The sequence below is a fragment of the Erythranthe guttata genome, chromosome 4, assembly GCF_056151865.1.
Source record: "Erythranthe guttata isolate IM_541 chromosome 4, IM_541, whole genome shotgun sequence".
NCBI lineage: Eukaryota > Viridiplantae > Streptophyta > Magnoliopsida > Lamiales > Phrymaceae > Erythranthe > Erythranthe guttata.
The window spans coordinates 20,139,766-20,165,595 of record NC_142536.1 but is presented as its reverse complement, the minus strand read 5'-3'; the positions used below and the strand labels follow the sequence as shown (position 1 = coordinate 20,165,595).

The 25,830-nt window shown below is 35.0% G+C and overlaps 6 protein-coding genes across 7 annotated transcripts in view; 4 read left to right on the top strand and 2 right to left on the bottom strand.

Moving 5' to 3' along the window:
- LOC105955962 (small ribosomal subunit protein eS8) overlaps positions 1 to 20,301 on the top strand; it is a 38,944-nt gene extending 18,643 nt beyond the window's left edge. Inside the window, exons 2-6 of one of the 2 annotated variants that reach the window (XM_088817358.1) lie at positions 18,345 to 18,382; positions 18,465 to 18,537; positions 19,007 to 19,343; positions 19,806 to 19,972; positions 20,064 to 20,301. In XM_088817358.1, coding sequence (XP_088673484.1) covers positions 18,379 to 18,382; positions 18,465 to 18,537; positions 19,007 to 19,343; positions 19,806 to 19,972; positions 20,064 to 20,139 — 657 coding nt within the window. In that variant the 5' untranslated portion in view covers positions 18,345 to 18,378 and the 3' untranslated portion in view covers positions 20,140 to 20,301. Of the gene's footprint in view, positions 1 to 18,246; positions 18,383 to 18,464; positions 18,538 to 19,006; positions 19,344 to 19,805; positions 19,973 to 20,063 lie in introns of those variants that run through there. The other variant, XM_012979770.2, reaches the window with a different exon arrangement.
- Positions 2,943 to 4,018, top strand: LOC105955910 (rRNA 2'-O-methyltransferase fibrillarin 2). Its single transcript, XM_088817359.1, has 4 exons — positions 2,943 to 2,985; positions 3,076 to 3,252; positions 3,557 to 3,625; positions 3,721 to 4,018. Exons 2-4 carry the CDS (start codon positions 3,199 to 3,201, stop codon positions 3,901 to 3,903), a joined length of 306 nt encoding a protein of 101 aa, XP_088673485.1. The 5' UTR covers positions 2,943 to 2,985; positions 3,076 to 3,198; the 3' UTR covers positions 3,904 to 4,018.
- Positions 6,124 to 8,138, bottom strand: LOC105955965 (O-Glycosyl hydrolases family 17 protein). The gene is made up of 3 exons (XM_012979774.2): positions 7,830 to 8,138; positions 6,449 to 7,729; positions 6,124 to 6,306 (listed from the first exon to the last, which is right to left on the bottom strand). The coding sequence occupies exons 1-3, from the start codon at positions 7,888 to 7,890 to the stop codon at positions 6,269 to 6,271; spliced, it is 1,380 nt and encodes a 459-aa protein (XP_012835228.2). The 5' UTR covers positions 7,891 to 8,138; the 3' UTR covers positions 6,124 to 6,268.
- On the top strand, positions 10,317 to 12,702 carry LOC105955964 (FK506-binding protein 2). The gene is made up of 6 exons (XM_012979773.2): positions 10,317 to 10,515; positions 10,691 to 10,740; positions 11,269 to 11,331; positions 11,607 to 11,697; positions 11,919 to 12,023; positions 12,307 to 12,702. The coding sequence occupies exons 1-6, from the start codon at positions 10,452 to 10,454 to the stop codon at positions 12,405 to 12,407; spliced, it is 474 nt and encodes a 157-aa protein (XP_012835227.2). The 5' UTR covers positions 10,317 to 10,451; the 3' UTR covers positions 12,408 to 12,702.
- LOC105955963 (peptidyl-prolyl cis-trans isomerase FKBP62) lies at positions 13,503 to 17,443 on the top strand. The gene is made up of 13 exons (XM_012979772.2): positions 13,503 to 13,938; positions 14,047 to 14,133; positions 14,849 to 15,109; positions 15,193 to 15,267; positions 15,357 to 15,437; positions 15,530 to 15,724; positions 15,822 to 15,917; positions 16,010 to 16,185; positions 16,277 to 16,399; positions 16,499 to 16,645; positions 16,753 to 16,880; positions 16,976 to 17,096; positions 17,187 to 17,443. Exons 1-13 carry the CDS (start codon positions 13,758 to 13,760, stop codon positions 17,235 to 17,237), a joined length of 1,722 nt encoding a protein of 573 aa, XP_012835226.2. The 5' UTR covers positions 13,503 to 13,757; the 3' UTR covers positions 17,238 to 17,443.
- Positions 20,302 to 20,788: 487 nt separating the features above from the next.
- On the bottom strand, positions 20,789 to 25,254 carry CSLC6 (Cellulose-synthase-like C6). The gene is made up of 5 exons (XM_012979768.2): positions 24,280 to 25,254; positions 22,742 to 23,050; positions 22,279 to 22,569; positions 22,076 to 22,189; positions 20,789 to 21,821 (listed from the first exon to the last, which is right to left on the bottom strand). Exons 1-5 carry the CDS (start codon positions 25,018 to 25,020, stop codon positions 21,186 to 21,188), a joined length of 2,091 nt encoding a protein of 696 aa, XP_012835222.2. The 5' UTR covers positions 25,021 to 25,254; the 3' UTR covers positions 20,789 to 21,185.
- Positions 25,255 to 25,830: the final 576 nt, after the last annotated feature.

Genomic DNA, 25,830 nt, shown 5'->3' with positions numbered 1-25,830 from the left:
TATATATATATATATATATATATATATATATATATATATATATATATATATATATATATATATATATATGTGAGTGGAATATATATAATTAATTAAAACTTGTTATACTTACAACATTGATTTTGATCTGGTACGTCGGGTAAAATCCGGGAGATTGACGGGCGCAAGGAAAAACTAGCGAATTCGTAGTTGTTAGGCGGTATGTCAGACATGATCGGGCGAAAGTACAGTCGAGTGAAAGAGACGAGCTAGTGGAAAATTCACTAGTCGTCGGTCCTGTTCAAAACAATACATCATACCGTAAATAGGATCGGGACTTGCAGTATCAGCAAAATGACAAAATTGTATCTTATAAACATCTTTCTGCAAGGCAGTTCACTTTTGTTTGGAAGTAAGAAACAAATCATTAATTACCGGTAAAGAAAAAAAACGAATTAATCTATACTATATATAAAAGTGTGAATGCTAGGTGGTTTTTTCCATTTTATGTATGGACAAAAATACCCCGTAAAATAATTAAAACTTCAAGGTCAATTAAGTAAAATAGATAATAACAATAAAGTAAATTAAATTAAATTGAATTAAATTAAATTAAATTGGAAAAGTAAATAAAAACAAGAAAGAGATTATTTCGGTAAGTAAATTAAATTAACACTTTGTTATTAATAATCTATTTTCTAATTCTTGATAATATTTTTTATGTTCATTTTTATTATTGAAATGATTTCGGTAAATAATCTATTTTCTAATCTTTGATAATATTTTTTATGTTTATTTTTATTATTGAAAGGCGGATAAAGTATGGGTTAAACGTGTGCAAAAGTTAGATGGCGTCGACACTCGGCCTCAAAAAATTAAAGAAATTCTTATGCAGGGACACGTGATTGCCGGGTCAATCTACGTGTGTATGGCCTTCGAAAATCACAAGGGCGAGGTAAATTCATAATTTTTATTGTTAAAATCATTATAATTGATATATTATTAATGTATACATATTTTTGTAGGGCGTTTACAGAGGACCGGAGGGAAAACCCAAAGATGGGTTACACGATATTAGCGTGGCAGGCATCGGGTACGACAGTGGAGACCTGTACGTCGAAATCCGAAATTCCTTTGGTAATAATTGGTGTGATGGTGGCTATGCGAAGATTTTGGCCAAATATGTCTCGTTCGATTGTCATGTCGACGGAGCATACATTGAGGTATGTTATCTAAGATGGTATCTTTATGTCTCCAATATTTCTAATCTATTATTAACCTTGTGATTTTTATTAAAGTTGATATTTTTTTTGATATAATCTAGTTGTAATCGATTATTAATCTTGTAATATTTTTATTTTTTATTTTGAAGGAATGGAATAGGAAGATCCCCTAGACTGGCTAATGGAGTCTAATTTTCTAGCTTTTTGGATGTAGAGAAATTATATATACCAATTTGTTCTTAATTAGGCAAATAATTTCATAACAAAATTGGGAAACGAATGTACATTGATCAGTTAATACGACGATTAGATATTGGGTGTCCAAATCCACTAACTGAACAACCACAAAATTCGTGAAAGGCAAAACTAAACAAAACAAGAATCCAAAAGGGAATAAATATAGCAAGCAAATTGTCAAAATAAACATTAGCATTGTTCCACCCATTGACCCCTCTCTACACACAATCAATTTTAAAAAGAAATTCTAGATGCAACAAAATAAAGTATGTTCACATCCCAATAACATTAAAATCAACAAAACGGAGCATACATACATATATATATATATATATATATATATATATATATATATATATATAGAATAATAAAACCGGCGAACCAATTTCAAACAAATAAAGAATAATAATTTTTTTCAAGTTGTAAAATGAATGAATGTATATAGCAAGTTAATTAAGTAAGAAACGAAAAAAATAATTACCCCGGTAGCTATGTAGAGGACAACTCAACACGCGTAACTTGAAAAGGTTTGTTGAATGGATAGTGAATACATGCAATGAAAGTTTCGACACGCCGCTTATCGTCATCACCATCGTCACATTTGGCGGTAAACTTCAAAATCACCTTACGCCCCTTATCCATGTGTGAGTTTGCTTTGATTACATCCACCACACTGTATTTGGTCCACTATACACATACACACACATATACCAAAAAAAAAAAAAAAACAATCACTTAATATAATAACAATAATCATTAACAAATACAGAATTTAAAAAAAAAAAAATTACTTGTCTTTGGTTGAAGCCAAGTAATGGGCTGGATTTTAAGAGTGGGGTTGGTTGGGCCATTTAGTTTTGGATAATTCTAAAACGCCACATAACAATTAACATAGGGGGTGCAAGTGGATATATTTAAAATTATACGGGTCAAAAAGGCAAAGTAATTGAAGTTCATGAATATAGGACCTTATAAAACCCTAGAATAATTTATCGATAGCGAAAATACTCTGATTCGCTCAATCAGCCATGGTCGCAACATCCCCCGCGTTCAGAGGTAAATTACACTCTTATCTCATATCTTCCATTCAGGATAGAAATTTTGAAATTTTCTTTTATTGCAGATGATGGCGGAGGAAGAGGCGGCGGCGGCAGCAGCAGCAGCAGAGGAGGGAGTGCGATGAAGAGAAGAGGTAAGAGAGGCGGCGGCGGTGGATATAGAGGAGGAATTAAAGTGGAGGTGAATCCGCATAGTCGTCTTGAGGGTGTTTTCATCGCTAAGGGAAAAAAGGATGTTCTTTGCACTAATAATATGGTTCCTGGAAAGCCGGTGGTTTTTAATGAGAAGAGGGTTTCTGTTCAGGTTTCCACTTTTATTCAAATCAATGTTATTAATTTCTTTCTTGAACTGTTGTTTTTCGTGTTTTGTTTGATGAGTTATATATATATATATATATATATATATATGTGTGTGTGTGTGTGCGTTCTGAGATTGTTTTTCGACTTCAGGAACCACTGTATCTCACGTTTCGGACATTGTTGGCCCTGTAAGTATTGAATCGAATATCGAATGTCTCTTGTTCGTCTCGTTTAATAATGGGGGGTTGTGTTTGATGATTCCGATTTGCTTTCTGCAGAATGGGGTGGTATATGCAGTTGAATATTCTGATACTTGTAGTAGAGACTTGGTCAAATTGGCAAAGAAGAGGACTAATATTGTACCTATAATTCAAGATGCAAGATACCCTGGCAAGTACAGAATGCTCGTCGGAATGGTCGATGTCATAATTTCTGATATTGCTCAACCTGACCAGGTTTGCTTTCTTTATTTATATCTCGTGTTTCTTACTTTGTATGTTCTAGTTTTATAATACTAATAAAATCATACATTTTGCTGGTTGGTTTGTTTGTTTATTCTTCCGAACTAATGTCTACATAGTTGTCACTTAATCTATTACTACGTGTTAATGAATTTTTTTATTTTTTTTTTTACAAACTTAGTTTCGTGTTCTCTTTCTCGTCCTGCTCGTTTCTGCATTTTATTTCTTCATCTCTATAAGAGGAAATTCATTTCATGGTCTGGTGTGATTTATTTATATCTATGTCTCTATGTTGCAGGCAAGAATATTAGGTCTTAATGCGTCGTACTTCTTGAAAGCCGGAGGCCACTTTGTGATATCAATAAAGGTTTGTATTATTGATTAATATTTATTTTATATCCACAAAAAATGCCGAGCTTCTTGATGATGTGTTGTTCGTATTCCAAATTTTTAATTTACCAGCCAAATAGTATAGACTCGACAATACCTGCCGAGCTTGTGTTAGATGTGCAAGTGAAGAGGCTGCAGGTGGATCAGTTCAAACCAGTCGAGCAGCTCACTCTCGGACCTTATTGGCGAGATCATGCCGTTATTAGGGGTGGTTATCGCATGCCTAAGAAAATATATGCCACCACCACATCCTAGAATATTTATATAGGTAGGTTTAAGTAATTTTAGAAATTTGAGGGGCATTATGTAATTAGTGTTAATTTACGAGGCAAACAATATTAGTGAGAAAAAACACAAGACGATTGCTGAATTGCCGATGACAACGAAGAACATTTTCTTTACCAAATCACTTTTTATATGTACATTATAAGTAAAAAAAAGTATATATACAAACTACACACATATCCACATTTTTTTTGCTAAGATGCAAGCAAGAAATAGTTCATCTATACAAAAGTATAAGCCTACTATTTATAAATTAAAAAAAAAAAAAAAAACGAGCCCGTTAATTCAGTTCTCGTCGAGCATATAAACATCACTCACAGAATTCTCCGATTCCCACAAGAAAGAACCGAAATCAACAGCTTCCAACAGAAACCTCTTCAGACCGGCAATAATAACATCATCGGTCTCAAGCAAGCCTGTCACCTCATCCCCAAACAGAGCACAGCTATGTCTGTCGAAATGTGTTTATATATATATATATATATATATATATATATATATATATATATATATATAAAGAGTTAACATTAGAACAATCTAGATCAAACCCTAGTAGCATTTTTTATAAATATTCGAGTTTCTTCCATTCTCTGTGATATTTTACTCAACCAGTTACATATTCTGGAGATCAACTGATAGTTAAGTGATTTTTATATTATGTTACACATAGGGGGGTGGAAATCGGACGGATCGGATCGGAAAAAGGCTTTTCGGAAAATTTCCGATTTTTTTCGGAACTGAATTCTCATTTCCGATTCCGATTCCGAAATATTCGGAATCTAAAAACGAGTTCCGATTCCGAATTTTCGGAAATTTTCGGAAATTCGGAAATTTCGGATATTTTTTGAGAAAGAGAAGAAAAAGAACAAAAAAATCGAGAACAAAATAAGAACAAAAAAATTCCAGCATGAATCGAGTGTTATAATCCCTCATGTCTGCAACACAATCTAGAATTTCAATTATCTTCACATTACCAGAGCAAATGTTCATACATCACATGAATAATCCCTAAAATTACAAAATATGTTAAAATTACAAAAGAAAAAAGTAGAAGTTTTCTGTAGGTGGCTAATTTATCGAAACATAACACAATGGACAGAAAGCTTGAGCACAGGGGCGCCACTGCGGAGAAGGAAGAAGAAAAAAGAGTTGGGTTTGAAAGCAAAGAGAAACTTCAAGAAGCAGCGGCGGTAGAAAATTGAAACGAAGAAAAAATTGAAGTGAAAAAATTAGGTTAGAATTGAAAAAGGTTAGTAGTTGTAAGTTTATTAATTGGGCCTATTACATGGGTCATGATTATATTTTTAGAAGAAATAAATTTATGGCCCATCACGGAATAGGAAAATTAGTGGGACCATATGGACATATAATAAATTTTTAATATAAAAAATAAATCGGAAAATTCGGAAAAATATCGGAAAATTTCGGAATTATTTTGGATCGGAATTCGGAAATTCCGAAAATTTCATATCAAATTCCGATTCCGATCCGATTATTTTCGGAAAAATCGGAAATCGGAAATTCGGAAATCGGATTACAAAAAACCGTTCCAAATTCGGAAATATTCGGATCGGAATCGGCGGAAATCGGAAATTTCGTTCCGATTTCCACCCCTAACTTACACATGATCACATACACTAGATAGATATTTATCATACAAACACACACACATTCACATTGTTATATGTGTAAATTAAATGGTAGAAATTCACTATGTCCAATATAAAAATAACCTTAAAAGCATAACAATGAAATAAAGTGAAGGTTCAACACACAAACCTAATCGAACAATTGCCTTTCCCACCAACGGCAAGTTACCACTAACTATTTGCAATTATTGTGTACTCCGAGGTTAAATAAGCATAAAGCTGGGACCCACTTTTATATATCTTATCTTATCTTATCAGCCTCTATTTTTAAATACGTTTCTGACAAGATCTGAGTGAGCTAATCACTCCCATTCAAAAAAATCCCCCTGCTAGATAATTTTACTGATCCCCTATTTTGAAAGTCAACAATTTTGACTTTACTCTTCATACATTGTTAAAATATTTATATAACTAAATTTCTGAATATAATACACGCAAATAGAAAATATCGGTAAATCGAGAATATCCAACTAAACATAAAACATAATTTGTAAATTAAATTATTAGGATACAAACATCACTTGTACATTCCCTACATCAAATCAAATGATTAAATATTACTTTTCGTAAAACATAAAAGATTTCGAGAAAAAAATGGGCTATCAAGCCCGGCCCAGCACAAAAATAGGCCTTTCAACCCTAAATGAAGGTCCAATAAATTAATAATGAAATAAACCTACATGCTTTTAAATGTCAATACTTGGAAATTTGCAAGATCCAAAACCTGCAAAATAAGTAGTCAAGATTAATTTTCTTATCAAAAAAAAAAAGTAGTCAAGATTAATAAAACGAATTCAATATAGTTAATAAATAAACGATGAGAAAATTGAAATAATCAGAATATTAAAATAAGGAAAATAACTTACTCGGATCTTTTGAGGTCATAAAGGCCAACCCGTCGAAGAAACAAGTCGCACCCTCCTTCCACAACTGGGCCCAATATGAACTAAAAGCGTAACTCGCATGTACAGCCAACGAATTCGGGTTGAAACACTTTCCTCCGGGTTGGATCGGGTCGCAGGTCCGATTACCCTGACTGCAAGCATACGACATCGCCCCACCCATCGCCCTCAAATTCGCACCCTTCACCGCCACGCACCACAGCTTCCTGTTAGGATTCGGCAATGGCGGATAGTCCGAATCACGGCTCTTACCCGACAAATCAATCGGGTAAACATTCGACCCGTTCGGGTACAACAACCCGAAGTTCCGCTCCGTACCCTGACCCGGCTTCTGGTTCTCATTATACAGCGCGAAAATCATGCTCGGGATGACGGTGTATGGTCTGGCCGGAGTTCCGTACGGCGGCTTCGCCATGAATTTTTTCACGACGTTGCGGTTGTATGTGGCGGCGTTGTGGATGTTGGCTCCGATCTGGTTCGGATCTCCGCCGCTTGGCCAACCCGTTTCCGCAACGAACAACCGGATATTCGGGTACCCGAGCCTCGTCATGGCGAAAACATGAGCGTCCAGCATTTGATCCAACAGGTTTGTGTACAGCAGACCCGTACCCGGATCCGTATAGGTTATATTCGTGGGCTGGAGCAGAGCGTAGTCGAGGTTAATCTGTAGAGGCAAAGAGGCCCAAGCGAAGTAAGTGTAGACATCGACGAAGAAGAAGGATTTAGTCCGGTTCAAAAAATGGAGCAGCGGTTCAACCACCGATTCACTAACGTCGGACCGGAAAGTTCCATTAGACGGCGGGTAAGAAGATTCCAGAACGTCCATCGCTAACGGCGTCCCCACCTTGACTTTATTGAGACCGTACTTCTTAACGGCGTTTCTGATTTTGCGGATCGCCGGAACCAGCTGGAACCAGGTCGAATTCGGCTGGCTGCTGAGGATCTCGTTGCCGACGAGGAGGTAACGGATCTTCGATTGGGGGTAGAACGGAACGACGTTTGTTTTGACCCAATCGTCGGCGAGGGTTTGGTTGTTGTAAATGGCGGAGATGAGCTGGTTCGGAACCATGATTGAGATTTGGAGGTCGGTGCCTTGGATCGATTTGAGGATTTTCGGATTCGCGCCGTAGATTTTGATTCGTTTGGCGTTGAGTTTTTGGATGAGCTGGATTGATTTCTCCGGCGACGGGAGGTTGTTGCCGAGCTCGCCGTAGCAAACCCCCATTTTCGGCTGCATTTCTCCATCTGCAATGAAATCACAGATAAACAATCAAATAATAATAAGCAAAGGTAAACGAAATTCACAAAATTAAAAAGCGGCGCATATATATATGCATATACTTACAGGAGAATGTAGCCGGCGAAGCGATAAGAAACAGTGCAATGAAAGCAGTAAAGAAAGCCATGATCGTTGATTTTTTTGCTCTGTTTTCTTCTTCAATCAGATGCGAAGAAGAAGAATAGTAAATATAGTAGCAGAGTATTGAGTAGATGAAGCAATCAATGAACGATACTTATATACATCAACATATACGGAGGATTTAACGAAGAAACATTGAATAGGAGTCTGGATTGTAGAGAGAGAAACTAGAGAGAGAAGCGTGTGTGAAACGTTGAGCTTATAGCTTGAAGAAGACAGGCGAAAAAAATTTCATCTTTGAATAATTACAACTATATATTGTCTTATGAAATACAATATCTCGTTCAGTAGATAATTTTTGACACTGTAAAAGTGGACGTGTGAGACAATACAAAGTTTATTGTGGTTGTAATTACCCAAATATTGGGGGAGTTTTCATAATTTGATCTAATTAGGATAATGTGTATCATTTTTTGGAATTTATACAATGTAGTAGAATTTAAGATAATAAGATTATTGCACCATTGACCTTAAGATTCATTCAATAGTTTCTTTCATAATAATTACATTATTGAAATTTGAAATTTACAATACTAGGAATAGTGTGAGAGAATATATATATATATAGTGGTGGGGTATTTAAGAAGGTTTTTTGCTTTTGTTGGATAGGCAAGCTTAAAAAAGTTGAAGATATTTGGGGCCCATTAGCCTGAAAAGCTTTCAATTTTTGGGCAGAATTTCCAATTAGCCGTTGGAGATTAACTGTATCGCTATATATCTATCTATGCTTCGTATACGTTGTTATTCCTCTATTGGGCAAATTTTTGTTTAATATTAAATATCAATAATTCTATTATCTATTATGTAAATCTTGAAATCAAATTATGTGTGCATTATATTCATATGATTTTTGTTCCTTGTCATCATTATATTTAATACAAAAAATAACGATTTATTCTATCTCACTCCACGTAAATTTGATTGAATATATTATTATCATTCGTTCATACACAAAAATACAAATATCTAGATAACAGTGATAGATCTTTTTTTTTATAGACACCATGTTTGATTCATTCGACTTCACTCGTTTATATACAATCCCAATACTCGTAGACGAATCCATTTTAAGAGAATGTGTTTCTTGATTTAAAATTTACCTAAAAAATTGCATGTATATTTACATTACAAAAAAGGTAACATAAATGCATAGATTATGTATTGTCTTTGGATCCTACAATGTTTAACCTTTCTTTATTTACCAAAAGACCTTTTCTCATTGCAGTTATTCCAACCTTTTTCCAGAGCCATGCATGGCTTCTTTTTTCTTTTTCTTTTTCTTTGGAGTCCCTCAACTTTTGCTTCGCTTTACATTTTGGCTTTTGTTGGTATGATTCTTCACTTTTTACTCCTCATACTTTATGATTATTTTAAATGGAACTTCAATTTCACCCCTCCCCTGCCAAATATCAGTTTCTTCGTTTCCTATTTTTATTCGTAAACTTATAAGTAACAAAAAATACATGTAAATCATTATTACTCATGATGATATAATAATACACGTAGTGACAATATTAATATATTATATAGTACTCGTATAGGTTCCTGATGGGCCTGAACCCAAAACAAAAAAAAACTAAGGTCCAAAATGCAAATAATATAAGTATGAGCCCAAGATTTAGTTACCAGGGTCCATTTGAATTAGTATTCAAGTATTTGGATTATATATATCATAATATCAACTATTTCAAAAAAAATATCAACTATTTTAATTTTTTGTTCGATTGTTTTATCATAAACGCATTTTATTTTTTGAATTGACCCCGTGCACCGTATATATTTCAAATATCATTTAGAACATTTTTTTGAAAATAAAAAATACTTAAGTCGATAGCATTATGATTTATGCTATTGGGTTGCAGTTAGGGATGTAAACGAGTCGAACTCCATTGTTTTGGCTATGCTCGAGCCCATCTTTATCGAGCTCTAGCTCACAAGTATTTGTTTTTTCGCTCGAGCCGAAGCTCATTTTATAAAAAAAAAAAATGAAATGTATTATATATTTTTTAATTTTTAATTTATATATATATTTAAATAATATATAAAAAAATAAATAAAAGGAAGGCTCACGAGCCGGCTCGTGAGTTCATGAACAATTAAAAAAAAAGCTCGAATACGACTCGTCAAAAAGCTCGAGTTTGGGATCGAGTTTTTTTTCGAGTCGACTCATCAAGCTCACAAGTCGACCAACTCGTTTACCACCCGTAGTTGCAGTGGACATTATTTTTCAGATAATAAATTGGGCCAGCTCACTATGTTCAAGTAATGGGCAACTGTCCAATTAAAGACCTAGTTGAATGGGCAGGCCCCAAACTGTTTGTATTACCGACAAATTAAAAAAACTCAAAAATCCACGTGTCTCAGTTATAATGAGACACGTCGCATTTTGACCTGTCAGGTTCTTATTGGCCACCCTTCGCATCGGTGTGTTGGAGGCTTGGATAGCTCCGTACCTACTTACTGTGGACGTGAGCGCGTACGATAAAATCTCCAGTTCCAAGTTTAAATCGAGCCACAAAGAAATTAATTAGATCAAAATTATTCGAAATGAGGATCAGCTCTGCGGCGAACGTCGCTGCCGTTGTTTTGCTCTTGGCATTTATTGCGTTAGGTAAATGAAATTGAATCTCTATATTTTTTGTTAGCTTTTTGTAATTCATGCTGAGTAGTTGAGTTCTGGCAATTTTAGATGAAATTAAATTACAAGAAAGCAGAATTTTAATTTTTAATTGAATGTTGAGAAATTTGTTCTGAAGATGTTTGATTTTATCGCTGGTGTGATTTAGGTTCGGCGAAGAAATCTGGAGATGTGAAGGATCTGCAGATCGGCGTGAAGGTAATTTTTTTTTTTTTTTTCATTTTAATAAAAATGATTCAGTATTTGTCATAACTGACCGATTGAGATTGGGGATTGTAATTTTGTTGCAAAATGTATTGATCTATGATTTATGAATGGTCTGAATTATGATTTTGATTCGAGCTGATGAAATGTGGGGATGAGAGCTTAGATTATTAGATTTTATCCTGGTAATAATTTTCAGTATGGAATAAGAAGATACACTTTTGTAGGTCTAGCATCAGAATCGTTACATTCAGCAAATATCGAAACAATTGTATGATGTATCGACTATTCAAATCATGTCGTTTCAGATTTTTATTTGCATCTTTCTGTTTGACACGAGAGAACGATATCTCGGTTGGTTGTTTGGGTTTATTAGATCACTGTTTTTCGTTAAGTATTACTCATTGTTCGTTTTCACTTTCCCTTCTATAGAATGGGATTGTATCTTCAGTTAATCATGTGTTATTTATTATCTTGTATTTTATTCTGGGAGTTTTAAATGAATCTTGCTTGTTGTTGCAGTACAAGCCAAAAGTTTGCGAGGTTCAGGCACACAAAGGCGACAGTGTAAAAGTACACTACAGGGTCAGTTGAACTACTGCTTCCCTCTCTCCCACGTTAAAATAGAAACAATGTGTTCCTTTTAGTTTAATCTTTGTAACGATAGTCCAGTTGGATATTGCAAATTTGCAATATGCGTCTTTCGCATTGAAGTTTAATCTTAACAAACTGTAGGTTTCTTAATCTTCGACTAATCTGGATAGTTGAATGGCCGTAATCCCTCACACACACACTCGCATTTAATATCAACCCATTGTCTATAGTGCTCCCGTTGATGCAAATACTAATGGCATTTGCAGGGAAAGCTTACCGATGGAACTGTTTTCGATTCCAGCTTTGAAAGAGGGGATCCAATTGAATTCGAACTTGGCAGTGGTCAAGTAATTAAAGGTCAGTACATATCAGTTTTCGACATCATTCTTGGTTTCCTCAGCTCTCCACTTATTTTTCAACTGTCAAGTGGGTTTCATTTTCGTTTCGGTTTAGTAATATTGAAGGGTGTACGTATGGTATTGATAAAGGAAAGTTAGCACATAATATTAAAAACACAATGTCGGATCCAGATTGAACGTATATTGAGTCATTGACCAAATGAAACTGTCGTATTGCAGGATGGGATCAAGGACTACTGGGTATGTGCTTAGGAGAGAAAAGGAAGTTAAAGATTCCTTCTAAACTTGGTTATGGAGACCAAGGCTCCCCACCTACCATACCAGGTAATAATAAACTCAACTCCCAATGCCGATGTTTTTTCTCGAGGTGAACTGAAAATAAAATACACGTACATTCTATATGCTCTATTATTTTGCATGTCGTTGGAGTAGAATAACTGTTAGTTATATTTTGCCTTGATTTACACCGGTAAGCCTTTTACTACTGTTTTTCAGTATAAAAGAAAAAGCCAGTCGGAGGTTAAAATCACTTATTTGAGTATACTTTTTTTTTTCTTCGTACATATGACAGCCTAATGGATGCTTTAATTGTTAAAAACACTTGCAGGCGGAGCGACACTCGTTTTCGACACGGAGCTTGTAGGAGTGAACGGCAAAACGTTGAACGCTGATAATGATGATGAGAAATCAGAAGACAACGAACTATAAATGCTCCTCTTAGGTTTTGGGACTTGTCAAGAAAACTAGAAAGCAGCACATCTCTTCAAGATTGTGTAGAAGTAGTTCTGATGTTATCCCTTTTCTTTTACCCCTCTTAAAAATCTCTGCAAAATAGACAATTTCCTTTTTTTTTTTTTTTTTTTTTTTTTAAATTATTGGATTAAAGCTCGAACAAATCCTATGGTAATGTTCTGGTGAGGATCTACTGAGGAAATTTTTATTTGTCACTTGATTATTCTCTTTCACGTGTGCGCGCATTTCATGAATATCAACTTGGTCACAATGGAATTCACTAATTTTTATTGGGTATAATACGCACAAACAAACAAATATATACTTGGGCCTCGTTTGGACGGGAGAGTAACTAATTAACTAAATAGTTGGAAAAAAACGAGATATTAGTTGTTATTATTAATTAAATAGTTGGACTTTGTTTGATATTTGATATTTCAGTAACTTGTCATACTGACTCGCAAATATTATTTAATAACTTATTTAATAACTTGTCATGTCGACATAATTAAGTTTCATTAAATTATTTAATTTTATGGCGTATCTTATAGTGGCAGCCAAACAAGAACCCAGGCACGTCAGTTTTCCAAGTTTCCCGTAAAATTGAGCATAAAATTGCTGGAAAAAGAAAATAATAGGCTCAAAATGATAATGTGGAAAACTTGCTCCGTATTTGGATTGAAAATCCAAATTCAATGATAAAATGTAGGGAATTTTATTTATTTATTTTCATTATTATGTTTTATTTAAATTCAAATTCCAAATTAATTGATAGTATAGTAGTACGGTTATCCGTAAATTTAGACCTGATTTGGTTGGGAGATAGAGTATTAGTTATTATTAATTAAATATTTGAACCTTATTTGATCTTTGTAAATCTAATAACTTTTGACATTTTTTTTCTTTTTTTTTTTTTTATTGTCTTCAAGTCCGATTAAATAATTGAATTTTCATTTAAATTACTTAATCTTATTTTAACTAATTTTATGTTGACAATGAAACTAGACTTACGGCACAATAATTTTTAATTAATCTATTAATAAGATCGAGGGCTCGAATTAGTTAAAGGGGGTTAATTAATGAGGATGGAATTGGATAAAACTAATGTCTAGAATAATCGTGACGTTTCTCCAAGCCTAAACCCTGGTAGAACACTCTAGAGAATTCCTCACGCTTATTATTAATAAATTCCACTCCTCACTCCTCCCTTTCCATCTCAACACTGCAAATTCTCGCGTATCAATCGTTTTGCTCTCGTTACTCAAATCTACTTTCAAATCTCAATTCCTCTTATTTTTCAGCACTATTGTTTAGCTAATTTTAGAAATGGAGGACGATTTTGATATGCCGGCGGCGGAGGGAATGGACGAGGATATGGATCTGCCGGAGGGAAGCAACTTCATGAAGGTGGGAGATGAGAAGGAGATCGGATCGCAGGGTTTGAAGAAGAAGCTTGTTAAGGAAGGTGAAGGCTGGGACACTCCCGACAATGGCGATGAAGTTGCAGGTAATTTATCATTTTATTGGTTTTTCGCTTGATGAATTTTGCGTTTTCAAATCTCAATTTCTGTTTGATTTGTTTTTTGACATTTTTGTGATTCGTGAAATTCATCAGTTCATTATACTGGTACGCTGGTTGATGGAACCAAGTTCGACTCGAGCCGTGACAGGGGAGAGCCATTCACGTTCACTCTTGGCCAAGGTATGTAGACCTCGTTCTGATCATTTGTTTCGCCGTCATTGTTTTTCTGTTTGGATTGCATTTTTTGCGCGGATGAGCTATTTAATTAGTAATCATTCGCTCGTGGAGTTTTCATTTTATCATTCTATTGTTGATCAATTAGGTTTTTACTTCTTTTTTTTAATTAATCTATATATGATTGAATTTGGGACTGAGCATTTGGGTTGCAACACTAAGATTTAGTATTACAGTCGTAGAAAATAGAGGTGAATTATCGTGGCTGGGGGCGTTTGATGATAAATATAATTTAGAGGGCAGTGGAGATATTGAAGCATGGCTTATCTTAATGTTTTGAAAGGTCAATTGACATACTGTTGGGTTTCGATGATCAAAATCAATTATGAAACTAAGGGGCACCAAAAGTAATTTAGTGAACTAGCGTATGGTGATTTTTCTAATTCAGGTTTTCCAGCTTTCTAATATGTTTGCTTGCTCTGTTTTTTTGCTTTCATGAATTCAACCAATGCCATAGTTCGCATGCAACATAGAATTTCAAAGCCCAACATCCTAATCATACATAAACAGTATTTATTATGATATTTTCTTCTTAATTGCCGAAATCTCTAATAGTTACATCTACATTTGTCGATTTTCAGCTCCTAACAGTTTAATTGATTCCATAGTTGATAAATGGGTTAGAATTTGACAGTTAATGAAACCCTTTGTATTGTGACAGGACAAGTTATCAAAGGATGGGACCTAGGTATCAAAACTATGAAGAAGGGAGAAAACGCCATATTCACCATACCAGCAGAGTTGGCATATGGTGAATCTGGTTCTCCTCCCACCATTCCTCCAAATGCTACTCTGCAGTTTGATGTCGAGTTACTGTCGTGGGTCAGTGTGAAGGATATCTGCAAAGATGGTGGAATATTCAAAAAGATTCTCAAAGAGGGAGAAAAATGGGAGAATCCCAAAGACCCTGATGAAGTGTTTGGTATGTGGATATGTCTTTCGAAAGACGTGTTCAATATATATGTTATTTCTATAATACTAATTGTATTGTTACCAATGGTACAGTTAAATATGAAGTGAAATTGGATGATGGAACTGTTGTTTCCAAATCGGATGGCGTTGAATTCACAGTTGAAGAAGGTACATGTCTGAATGACAACACCATTGTCAAGAGAAGTTCTAGTTTTGCAATTTTTTAAATCCTAATGTAATGGCAACTTTGTGATCAGGTCATTTCTGTCCGGCTCTTTCCAAGGCTGTGAAAACAATGAAGAAAGGCGAAGCGGTCCTCCTCACAGTCAAACCACATTGTAAGATGTCCTATTACAAGAGTACTAGAATTGTGAATTTATTGTATCATGTATAATGTTTTTATTCTAATATTTTTATCTTTCTGATGCAGATGGGTTTGGTGAAAAAGGCAAGCCTGCCTCTGGTGGTGACGGAGCTGTTCCACCCAACGCTACATTGAATATCACTCTAGAGTTGGTGTCGTGGAAAACAGTTTCCAATGTCACAGATGACAAGAAAGTAGTGAAGAAGATTCTGAAAGAAGGAGAGGGATATGAGAAGCCGAATGAAGGAGCTGTCGTTAAATGTAATAAGCTTGTTAACAGATTTATGTTTATATGTGTGTGTGTGTGTATATAGTCAGTTGTGATGTATATCTGATAACATGTTTTCTGGCTGGCCAGTGAAACTGATTGGAAAGCTGCAGGATGGTACTGTCTTTATCAAGAAAGGTCATGGTGATGATGAAAATGATCTTTTTGAATTCAAAGTAGACGAAGGTGAAAATAAGAACATTTCTCTTCGTTAGTGTTTAATTTGCATTGATGTTTCTGAATATCTGCTTATATATTTTATTTCTTATTTAAAACAGAGCAAGTTATTGAAGGGTTGGACAAGGCTGTGATAGCAATGAAGAAGGGAGAGGTGGCGCTCTTGAAAATCGCCCCCGAGTATGCATTTGGTTCATCCGAGTCGAAGCAAGAACTGGCTATAGTTCCTCCAAACTCGACAGTGTACTATGAGGCTGAGCTTGTCTCTTTTGTTAAGGTTAGTAGATATGTCTGTAAATGTGTAAATATGAGTTTTTTCGTCTCTTTTTCATCAGTGGCTTATTAAACTTGCTAAATTTGTGTTTTAGGACAAGGAATCCTGGGACATGAACACCGAGGAAAAAATCGAAGCAGCTGGCAAGAAGAAGGAAGAAGGAAATGCACTTTTTAAGGCTGGTAAATATCTGAGAGCCTCCAAGAGATACGAGAAGGTAAAATATTTTTGGAAGGATGGTGTTTTTCTTAAACTCCAATGATGCATATATGCCTATTTATCATGTCGGCTTACGTATATGGGATTTCCAATCCAGGCTGCCAAGTTTATCGAATACGATACCACTTTTAGTGAGGAGGAAAAGAAACAGTCCAAACTGCTCAAGGTGACTTGCAACCTGAACAATGCAGCTTGCAAGTTGAAACTGAAAGAATATAAGCAAGCTGAGAAGCTTTGCACCAAGGTCTGACCAATTTTTCTATCCTACATTTTTTGTTTCATTTCATTTTTTTTTTATGTCGAAAATACATTGGCTGTGAATTCTTCGACTAACGTGGAAGTTTCTTGAAGGTGTTGGAGCTTGAGGGAACAAACGTGAAAGCCCTCTACAGAAGAGCTCAAGCATACATGAACATGGCTGATTTGGATTTGGCTGAATTTGATATTAAAAAGGCTCTTGAATTAGACCCCGACAACAGGTAATTTTGAAATTCTATAATCGTAAAGTAATAAATTTTCCTCTTAAAAAAATACCCGTAATCGATACAAGGTGTTATTCTGTTTGTGTAAATAGGGATGTGAAGCTCGAATACAAAGTTCTGAAGGAGAAGGTGAAGGAAATCAATAAGAAGGATGCTAAGTTCTACGGGAACATGTTTGCGAAATTGACCAAGTTACAGACATTTGATTCCAACGTAAGCTCTGTTCTTGCAAGTTATTATTCGGGACTAATATAATTAATTGTCTCCCGTTTGCTGATGATGTGCGAAATGTGAACAATGCAGAACGCTACTCCTAAGGAGGTGGAGCCAATGAGCATTGACAGCAAGGCGTAAACTTGCAACCATATTCGGTTCTTATAGATCAGTGGAGCAATAACTTTGTTTTCGTTTTTTTTTTTTTTTTTTTTTTGCGTCTTTTATTTTTAAAAGAAAGAAATGCAGTTTGAGTTCTCTTTGGATGTGTGGTTAAGTGTAAGGTTTGATTACATGAAAAACTCAAATATGTGCTGAGTTGTCATAATGAACAATGTTTGAGTTTGAGTAAACACATGCAGTTTCTTTTAGACTTGAGATTAGAATTCCTGTGTTTCAGTTTTGATACTAGTCTGATGAAATTAATTGATTGAATTTCTCAAAAAAAAAAAAAAAAGAAATTAATTGATTGAAAAAAAATAAAGATAATTGGATATCTTTATTCCGTGGTTAGATATGCACTTGAAAAAAATCAAATTTCGATAAAATTTATTTTTGAATTCTTTTCAGATAGTGGAAATCCAACAATACTTGTAATATTTAATCACTGTTCTTTGTTTTTTCTTTTTCATTCAAACTTTTTATGTCTTTTTCTGTTTTTATAGCTTTTATAAATAAATAACTAAACTAAAAAAAGTAACATTTATTATTATTGTTATTGTTGGGGTTATAGTAACTAGCATTTTTTCCCATGTGATGCACAAAATAATGTTGTAAAAGTAAAAATAATAATTAGTTTGATACATGATACTAACAATTATAATGAAATTTATTAGAGATATTAGTAACAACATCAATATTTATACACATTTAATAATAAAAACTCATTGAGAAGAAAACATATAAAATTAATTGTCGTAATATGAAATTAATCATTAAATAAATACAAAAAGAAGAATTAGAGAAAAAAAATTGGAAAATAAGAGATAAAAATAATGATAAAATTTGAAAAGATAAAGAAGTTGTGGATTAAGATTGTGCTAGGAGTGTGAACGTAATTAGAATTTATTCTTTAAATTTGAAATAAAATAAAAATAAATTACAGCCCTTGGGCCGGAGCGATAATGGGTTTAAGAAAACAGAAGGCCCAAATGAAAAAGCCTATCCCTCAAATTAGGGTTTAATACATAAAGCCCTCACTTTCTCACAGTATCCACCGTCTCTAGAGTAGAAACCGAGAGAAGAAAAAAAAACACAGAAGGGCCGCCGACAGTCTGCAATCATGGGTATCTCTTCTGAACAAATCCTCTTGTGCGTTTTTTCCTGTTGGGTGTATGTGTTTGTGTCTCTAAAATGGTGGATTTGCAGGTATCTCACGTGACTCCATGCACAAGAGGCGTGAAACTGGTGGAAAGAAGAAGGCCTGGAGGAAGAAGCGAAAGTGAGTCCTTTTTTCTATTCTGCGTTTCAGATTTATCTGATTGTAATTTTAGGGTTTTGTAATTTTGTGATTTTAGCAGACCCATTTCTTTCTAGCTGGTTAATTTCTTCTGTGTCTAATACGATTTGTCTTCTCGTATGTTCACTGAGTAATGGCTGTTAGTTCGTTCATTATCTGATTGTTTTTTCTGATTTATATATTATTGAGATTATTGCAAATGTTATTCGGAAATGTTTGTATTGCTGCTGTAATTTAGGGTTTAATTTGATTAGGGTTTCTATTTGCATTTTACCCCTCTTTTAAATTTCACTACTTAATTCTAGATTTATCACTTTACTATATTGCTCCTGTATTACAGTTTCCAGGGATTGTATGTAAATCTTTTGTGGTTTAATCTGATATTGATTTTTTATTACATGAATTAATTATCCGTTTCGTTAATCTGATATTCCCTTACGACTTTTACTAGGTACGAGCTCGGTCGCCAGCCAGCAAACACCAAGCTCGACACTGTGAACAAGACAGTGAGAAGAATCCGCGTTCGAGGTGGAAACGTGAAATGGAGGGCATTGAGGTTGAACACAGGAAACTACTCGTGGGGTAGTGAGGCCATCACTAGAAAGACTCGTGTGCTTGATGTTGTGTACAATGCCTCGAACAATGAGCTTGTCAGGACAAAGACACTTGTCAAGAGTGCTATTATCCAGGTTGATGCTGCCCCTTTCAAGCAGTGGTATCTCACACACTATGGTGTTGATATCGGCAGGAAGAAGAAGGGAGGAGCTGATAAGAAAGAAGAAACTGAGGTTCTTACACTAACCCTACTTGGCTTCTTGCCCAGTTTTTATCTATTGATGTGCTCGTGTTTAAATCTGGATAACCTTGGCTATGTTTGTTAAGCATATCAATTAATTTGTTGCTCTTTTAGTTTTTAAAATTAGTGTTTGTTTAAGTTTGTCAATTGGTTTTCAGAACTAAATTGTGAATTTGAAAATCCTTGATTTGATTGCTACAGTTCAAACTGATGTATTAAATTTGGAACATAGGTTACTTTATTTCGAGACATGATTTGATTGCTGAAGTAATAGGAAAGATAGTCTTGAAATTTTTCAGAATATAGCCTTACGTGTGCATTATAGATCTACATATATGTGTGTGTGTATGTGTCTTTTTCCTTGCGTGTGCATTATATATATATACACGTGTGTGTTTGTGTTTCCTATCTATAATTGAAGATAGTGACATATTTTCTTGAATTGACTTGGTAGGAGGGAGAGGCTGCCCAGGAAGCCAAGAAGAGCAGCCATGTGCTAAGGAAAATCGAGAAAAGACAGGCGGAACGCAAACTTGATCCTCATGTTGAAGAGCAGTTCAGTTCCGGAAGGCTGTTGGCTTGTATTTCTTCTCGTCCAGGTCAATGTGGTCGTGCCGATGGGTAAGTACATACATATCTGTCTGTATACAGTTTTCTGTGTTGTTTTTGTGGATGTTATTGTACTAATTATTATGCACTCGATTTTTGACAGATACATTTTGGAAGGTAAGGAGCTTGAGTTCTACATGAAGAAAATCCAAAAGAAGAAGGGCAAGACTGCTGCCTAATTATGATTCTTTTCAAGTTTTGTTTTTGACTCTTTTAAGTGCTCTCAGCTGTTGGGTTATCAACTTTTTTGTTTGTTGAAGATGATTCTATTTAATAGTTTTGTGCATGACGAAACACTTGCTGGTTAATTTATAATGCTTTTATGGATCAATGTTTGACAATCTGGTATTTTGATTTTCGCTCGTACTTGTGTTCTTTTTATGATTAGCGGTTAAATATGTTTTTGATTCTGTATTAGTTTCGTTTCTGATAATTTACTTGATAGTTTTGTTATTCGATAATTTCTGTTTTGTCGTCCAAATGAAATGCATGCCTTTGTTTGCAGTGGATTGAATTTGTTATCATGTTATCATTTCGTTCTAGTTATGTTCTTCAAAGCTTAAAACCGCGGTTGACTTCGGTCGAAAAGAAACGTCTTTTGGATTTTCATTTTATCCGAAATTTATCTAATTTATTTTTTAATAGTGGAGCAAAATTACAAAAATCGTATGTCTGTTCAAGTTTATTATTTTCTTCTATTGGTCTAATTGCTGCCTTGTAAGTTGTAACCTAGCATCCCTGTTTCCTTTAAAGATCAATAGGGTGTAAGGAAGTTATATGGTATGTCTGTAAAATGAGTAAAAAGAGGCAAACAAAACATCATTTCTATTTGTTATCTCCATTGAAAATAACTTAATGAATTGTACATTATCTGTCAATTACAACAATAAAGAATCGAATTTTCAAAAAAAAAAATTAATTAAAAAAAAAAAGTATCCTGCAAGAGGACGTGGCACAATAAATTACACCAAACTAACAAAATAAAATAAAAAGTCCAATTGTCCTGCCAACTATCTATACTATATTCTGATGAACAATTTTCCACTAATGAGAAATAGTATGCAATCAATCTTCTAATGAACACACATGAATGTGGATGATTATCCTTCACAAATTATACCAATCAATGATCACGTAAATCTCCGAGAGGGTGGGGGGCCATAACTTACCGTTACTGGCGAAATCCACGCAGAAAGATTCGATATTTAGAAATTCTCCGAACGAATCAACTCACTTGTTCCCCGATCAAATCGAGACCAACAATGAGAAAAGTGACACCTTGAAATAAGAGGAAATAAAAGTGAATTCCCTGAGCAGATAGCAAACTTCTAACCGAAGCAGTCAACAAAATAAACGAAAGAGCAAGCTCTTTCCTGTACAAACGGTTTCTCTTCTTCTTCCCCATTTTCTTGTTCATTTCCAGCTTGTTAAGCTCAGCCAATCCCGATTCTGATGAAGATTTGTGGACCCCACTTTCCATGAGAGGGGTCGATTCGTTTCCCATAATGGCAACTAAATCTGCCTCGGATGACCTGCCCAATTTCTTGGTGACTATCCATTCGTAAGAACTTCCTAATTGAAAGAGACCTGATATCATAGCATTGAATTTGGTGACAGACATTGTGTTTTCGAAGAGGAGATAAGGGACTATAAATGGGAATGATTGAGGAGATGGAAGGATGTTGAGTATAGAGACGAGTCCGGGTATGTAACAGACAACCCAAAACGGGAGTTGAGCTTCGGGCATGAACATTGTCAGTGGGAGAATAATGCAGAATAGTGTGAAGGAGTAGAATGGTAGGATTAGCTTTCGGAGAAGGAAGAATAGGAATATCAAGTTTGCTTTCTTGAAGACACTCACCTGAAAAATGTTGAATAGCGTGAGTTAAGATTAAGATACTTTAGTGAGACTTAAGATTAAGATTTCTGTCCTTTTATAACATTCGAAAAAAATAAGATGTCTGTCCTTTTATAACATTATAGTATAAATGGCTACATCTATTTCATCTCTGCTCCTTATATTCCAATATGCATGTTTCAGTTCGTCAAACAACTAGGCTGGATACAATCCAGATTCTGACCGTCAAATGTACAGACAAAATGCATTTTACGAACCTTAGAATGCAGTATGTCATAAAAACACAGGCGGAATAACTGCATGGGTCCTGAGTGCCAGCGATGCTGCTGCTTTTTGTACGCTTCATAAGACTCAGGAAGTTCACATAGGCACTGTAGAAAGATACATCCCCCTTATTACCACATGGTTATAACACATAGAGGACTATGTATAGTCATCAATTGTTTCATATTTTACGAACCTTAACATCATTTAGATAAATGAATTTCCAGCCACACAAGTGAGCACGGACAGCAATATCCATGTCTTCAACGGTTGTCCTCTCCAACCAGCCGCCACAGTCTTCTAAGGCTTTGATTCTCCAAACACCAGCGGTTCCGTTAAAGCCAAAAAAGTTGATGAACCACCCATTGACTTGTTGTTCGACCTCAAAATGGAAAGCCAGATTTATGTTCTGCAATCGTGTAAGCAGATTTTCTTCCTTGTTGACGAAAGCCCACCTGGTTTGCACTAGTGCAAGGTCGTCTTTTCCCTTCAAAAAACACGAGCTAATTAGTAACCACTCAACATTATTTTTCTTCAGCCTACTAATGATTTTTTTTACCAGAACTATGTTAGAAATGGTCATACAAGAAATACGTATCAATATAAAAAAACTATTTATTTATATATCCATTTCTTAGATCACTTCAACGACTGATTACCTTAAAGTAAGGGACGGTGCTCTTCAGAAAATCTGGCGCTGGCTGGAAATCCGCATCAAAGATGGCTACAAACTCATAATTTTTCACGTATTCACAATTCATTGCAGATTTAAGGTTCCCTGCTTTATAGCCTGTGCGAATAAGACGATGTCGATAAATGATGTGCACACCTCTCTGCTGCCATTTATGCACTTCTGCTTTAATAAGATTTTGAACATCTGCATCATCAGAATCATCTAATATTTGTACAAGCATTCTCTCTCTTGGCCAATCCTGGACACATACAGCTGCAATGGATTGCTGGTATACCTGAGCAATACAAGGGGAGAAAAATCACTAAGAACATAAGATTGGAAAAAAAAATGCAACCTCAATTCAAATTTCATCCTTTTTTCCTCGTTTTTTCACTTTATCCTTTTAGTTGGAATAGAATCAGCGAGTACAATTCAGATGCTTGTCTAAAACAAAGTGAAATAGCTATGTACTCATATTTAAGTGCAACAATCAAGTTATGTTTAAAGATAAACATGATATTCAAAAGAGCGCATTAAATATTGCAAGTATGTTGATAGATTATATAAACTTCTACAACAATTCCATGAATAGTGGGCCTTTTCAATCTTTATATATATTCTCCTGTTTAGAATTTAGTGTAGAGTGAGATTAGTTATGACCTAAAATGGACAAAAAAAGGTAACTGAGAATTAAAGTTTCAAAACAGAAGTGTTTCTACAGATAAAATGAGCTCAGCAGAATATGATATGATTTGAACATTAAGTGTGCAGACAGTAAACTAACGAAAAAGTTTCGATCAAATAGAAGGAGACAATTGAAATCGAGAAATGATATTGAGGTTGTCCTTTTTGCTATCGAGGCTAAATACACTATTTAGGGCCTTCTTTTTTCATCATATTAGAGGGAATATGCTACAATATTTATTGATAGTATGTAGGCACCCTTTGCATAAATAGCAGTTAGAGGAAAAAAGAAGTACGGGCTCCTTAAAGAGTATTAAACCGATATACACTTGATAATTCATTATCACAGAAAATTATCCTTAACTTGCATACGTAAAACAAATAGCAAGATTTATATTACGTTTACAAGAAGCATGTCAACAACGACCACACATCCCATGCACAAAAGTCCAAGGACCAATTAATATGCAATCTGTTTTACCTTATCGAACATCTAGTCTGGTAATAACAGAATACGAAAATAATACGGCAGCAAATCCAGCAACAATCACGTAGTACATTATCTGTGTTAAACATCCTATCTAGCAGAAATTCATTGAACAAATAGATTTTGCTAAACTTATTCGTATAATAACCCCAATCTCCTCAAGGCTCTAGACTTTTCATCGACTCTCGATAAGGATGTAATAAGCAACTACCAATTCAATTAATTAAGTGCTAAGATACATTCCATATAAAAACAAACTAATTTACTTCAATTAATAACTCTACTTTCTCCTCAACAATCCCAAAATACAGTAAAAATTCGCAGTAGGGCTTTGAAAACCTACATCTTCTTACCTCCCTCTCGTTGCACATAGGTATTTGCACCATCACCATCGGATAATAATCGGCGCTCAAAGCCCCATTCTCGGCGTCCTGCTTGTAATCCATCTCAGCCACAGGTCTCAAACCCCTAATTTTAATATAAAAACAACCGAGCACCAAAACCAATCGATCTACAGACTGTATCAGGAACAAAACAATGCACGCATTCGTCAAGCTCTGCAGCAGCGGCCCCAAGTAATTCACCCTAATTTCTAACCATTTCGCGTAGATATACTTCACTGAAATCTCCACCTCCGATTCCAGGGTAGGAGGACTAAAATGCCATCCCCTGAAGTAGGCAACGAGCTCGATAGAAAGAAGGAAAACACTCAATATCAGGAACAATTTGATGATCCTGTAGAACTTCGATTCCGAGCGGGGCCCCGATGGGGAGGTGGCGATGCGGCGGTTCGCGGTGCGGAGGAGGGTGATGAATCCGTTGGTGAGGAAAGCTACCGAGTTTGCGATTTTGTGGAGCTTGAGGAGGTAAATCCACGAGAGCTGCCGCGCGCTGCGCGAGCGGTCCTTCTCCGCCGCCGCGGCCGCCGACGTGATAGGTGAGGCCGGTGTGTGGATGTTGACGGTCAACAATCTGAAATCCTCGGAGGCGGAGGAGGAGGAGGATAAGTGGTGGTGGTGGTGGTCGTCGGCAGGGTCCTTGGATCGTTGCTTGTTCCACCATTCCTGAAACTCGTAGTTAGGTGGACGAGACATGTAGATAGATACAGGGGAGCGTGTACGTATAGAGCGGCGGTGGCGGGATCTGTGTAAGGTGGAATCAATGGCGGATCATTGCACGCAGTGAGCGTGCTGTGTGTGTGTATTGGATCCGGAGAAAAGGGAAGGAGAGAACTGTGAAGAGGTAAAAAGCATCTTAATTTAAGAAACTTCAAATTTCGAGATTTTTTTTTTTTTTTTTTTTTACTCTTTTTTCCTTTCACAAACACTGCGGGATGTGGGCCCACAGTTGACGTGTATTATTACTATTTTAATTAATTAAATTCAATTCCAAAGATATTTAATTAATTAATATAATCATTTATGAATTAAAAATATTTCAAGAATTTAACATTGGAGATGGATAAATTAAATTAAATTAACTGTTGAAGAGGGAGATTGTGTCGGTGACAAAATAGATGGATTCATTTTCACATTTATTTCATTTTAAGGTGTAAAATATTTTCATTATTTTTCATAAAAATAAAATTATGTTTTGATTAGTTATATATTTAGCTATAAAATAATAATTTACTCCATATTATGTTTTTACATCAAAACATGTGAAAATGTTAGAATGTTAAAATATACTTCTAACTGAAATGTAAATATAGTTTTACAGCTATTAATTTTAAATAGAAGTAATTTTTAAAAATAAACAAAAATGCCATCTGCAATTTCAAAAGTAGATTTGATCTCTCAATATTCAATAATTACTACACCAAGAATAGCAAAATAATTTTGTATAATTTTATGTTTATTTTCCTAAAATTGTCATTCAAAAGAGGTTATACTTCACTATCATCA

Bases quoted from the DNA above. Each gene is read 5' to 3' on its own strand.
- LOC105955910 (XM_088817359.1), top strand. From the start codon at position 3,199: ATGCTCGTCGGAATGGTCGATGTCATAATTTCTGATATTGCTCAACCT. The intron at 3,253-3,556 runs GTTTGCTTTCTT...TCTATGTTGCAG, and splicing joins ATATTGCTCAACCTGACCAG to GCAAGAATATTAGGTCTTAA. The intron at 3,626-3,720 runs GTTTGTATTATT...TTAATTTACCAG, and splicing joins ACTTTGTGATATCAATAAAG to CCAAATAGTATAGACTCGAC.
- LOC105955965 (XM_012979774.2), bottom strand. From the start codon at position 7,890: ATGGCTTTCTTTACTGCTTTCATTGCACTGTTTCTTATCGCTTCGCCG. The intron at 7,730-7,829 runs GTAAGTATATGC...ATTTCATTGCAG, and splicing joins TTCGCCGGCTACATTCTCCT to ATGGAGAAATGCAGCCGAAA. The intron at 6,307-6,448 runs GTAAGTTATTTT...CTTATTTTGCAG, and splicing joins TATGACCTCAAAAGATCCGA to GTTTTGGATCTTGCAAATTT.
- LOC105955964 (XM_012979773.2), top strand. From the start codon at position 10,452: ATGAGGATCAGCTCTGCGGCGAACGTCGCTGCCGTTGTTTTGCTCTTG. The intron at 10,516-10,690 runs GTAAATGAAATT...GGTGTGATTTAG, and splicing joins CTTGGCATTTATTGCGTTAG to GTTCGGCGAAGAAATCTGGA. The intron at 10,741-11,268 runs GTAATTTTTTTT...TTGTTGTTGCAG, and splicing joins ATCTGCAGATCGGCGTGAAG to TACAAGCCAAAAGTTTGCGA.
- LOC105955963 (XM_012979772.2), top strand. From the start codon at position 13,758: ATGGAGGACGATTTTGATATGCCGGCGGCGGAGGGAATGGACGAGGAT. The intron at 14,134-14,848 runs GTATGTAGACCT...GTATTGTGACAG, and splicing joins CACGTTCACTCTTGGCCAAG to GACAAGTTATCAAAGGATGG. The intron at 15,438-15,529 runs GTAAGATGTCCT...TTTCTGATGCAG, and splicing joins CCTCACAGTCAAACCACATT to ATGGGTTTGGTGAAAAAGGC.
- CSLC6 (XM_012979768.2), bottom strand. From the start codon at position 25,020: ATGTCTCGTCCACCTAACTACGAGTTTCAGGAATGGTGGAACAAGCAA. The intron at 22,190-22,278 runs GTTCGTAAAATA...ATCTTTCTACAG, and splicing joins TTTATCTAAATGATGTTAAG to TGCCTATGTGAACTTCCTGA. The intron at 21,822-22,075 runs GTTCGTAAAATG...AACATTTTTCAG, and splicing joins ATGACATACTGCATTCTAAG to GTGAGTGTCTTCAAGAAAGC.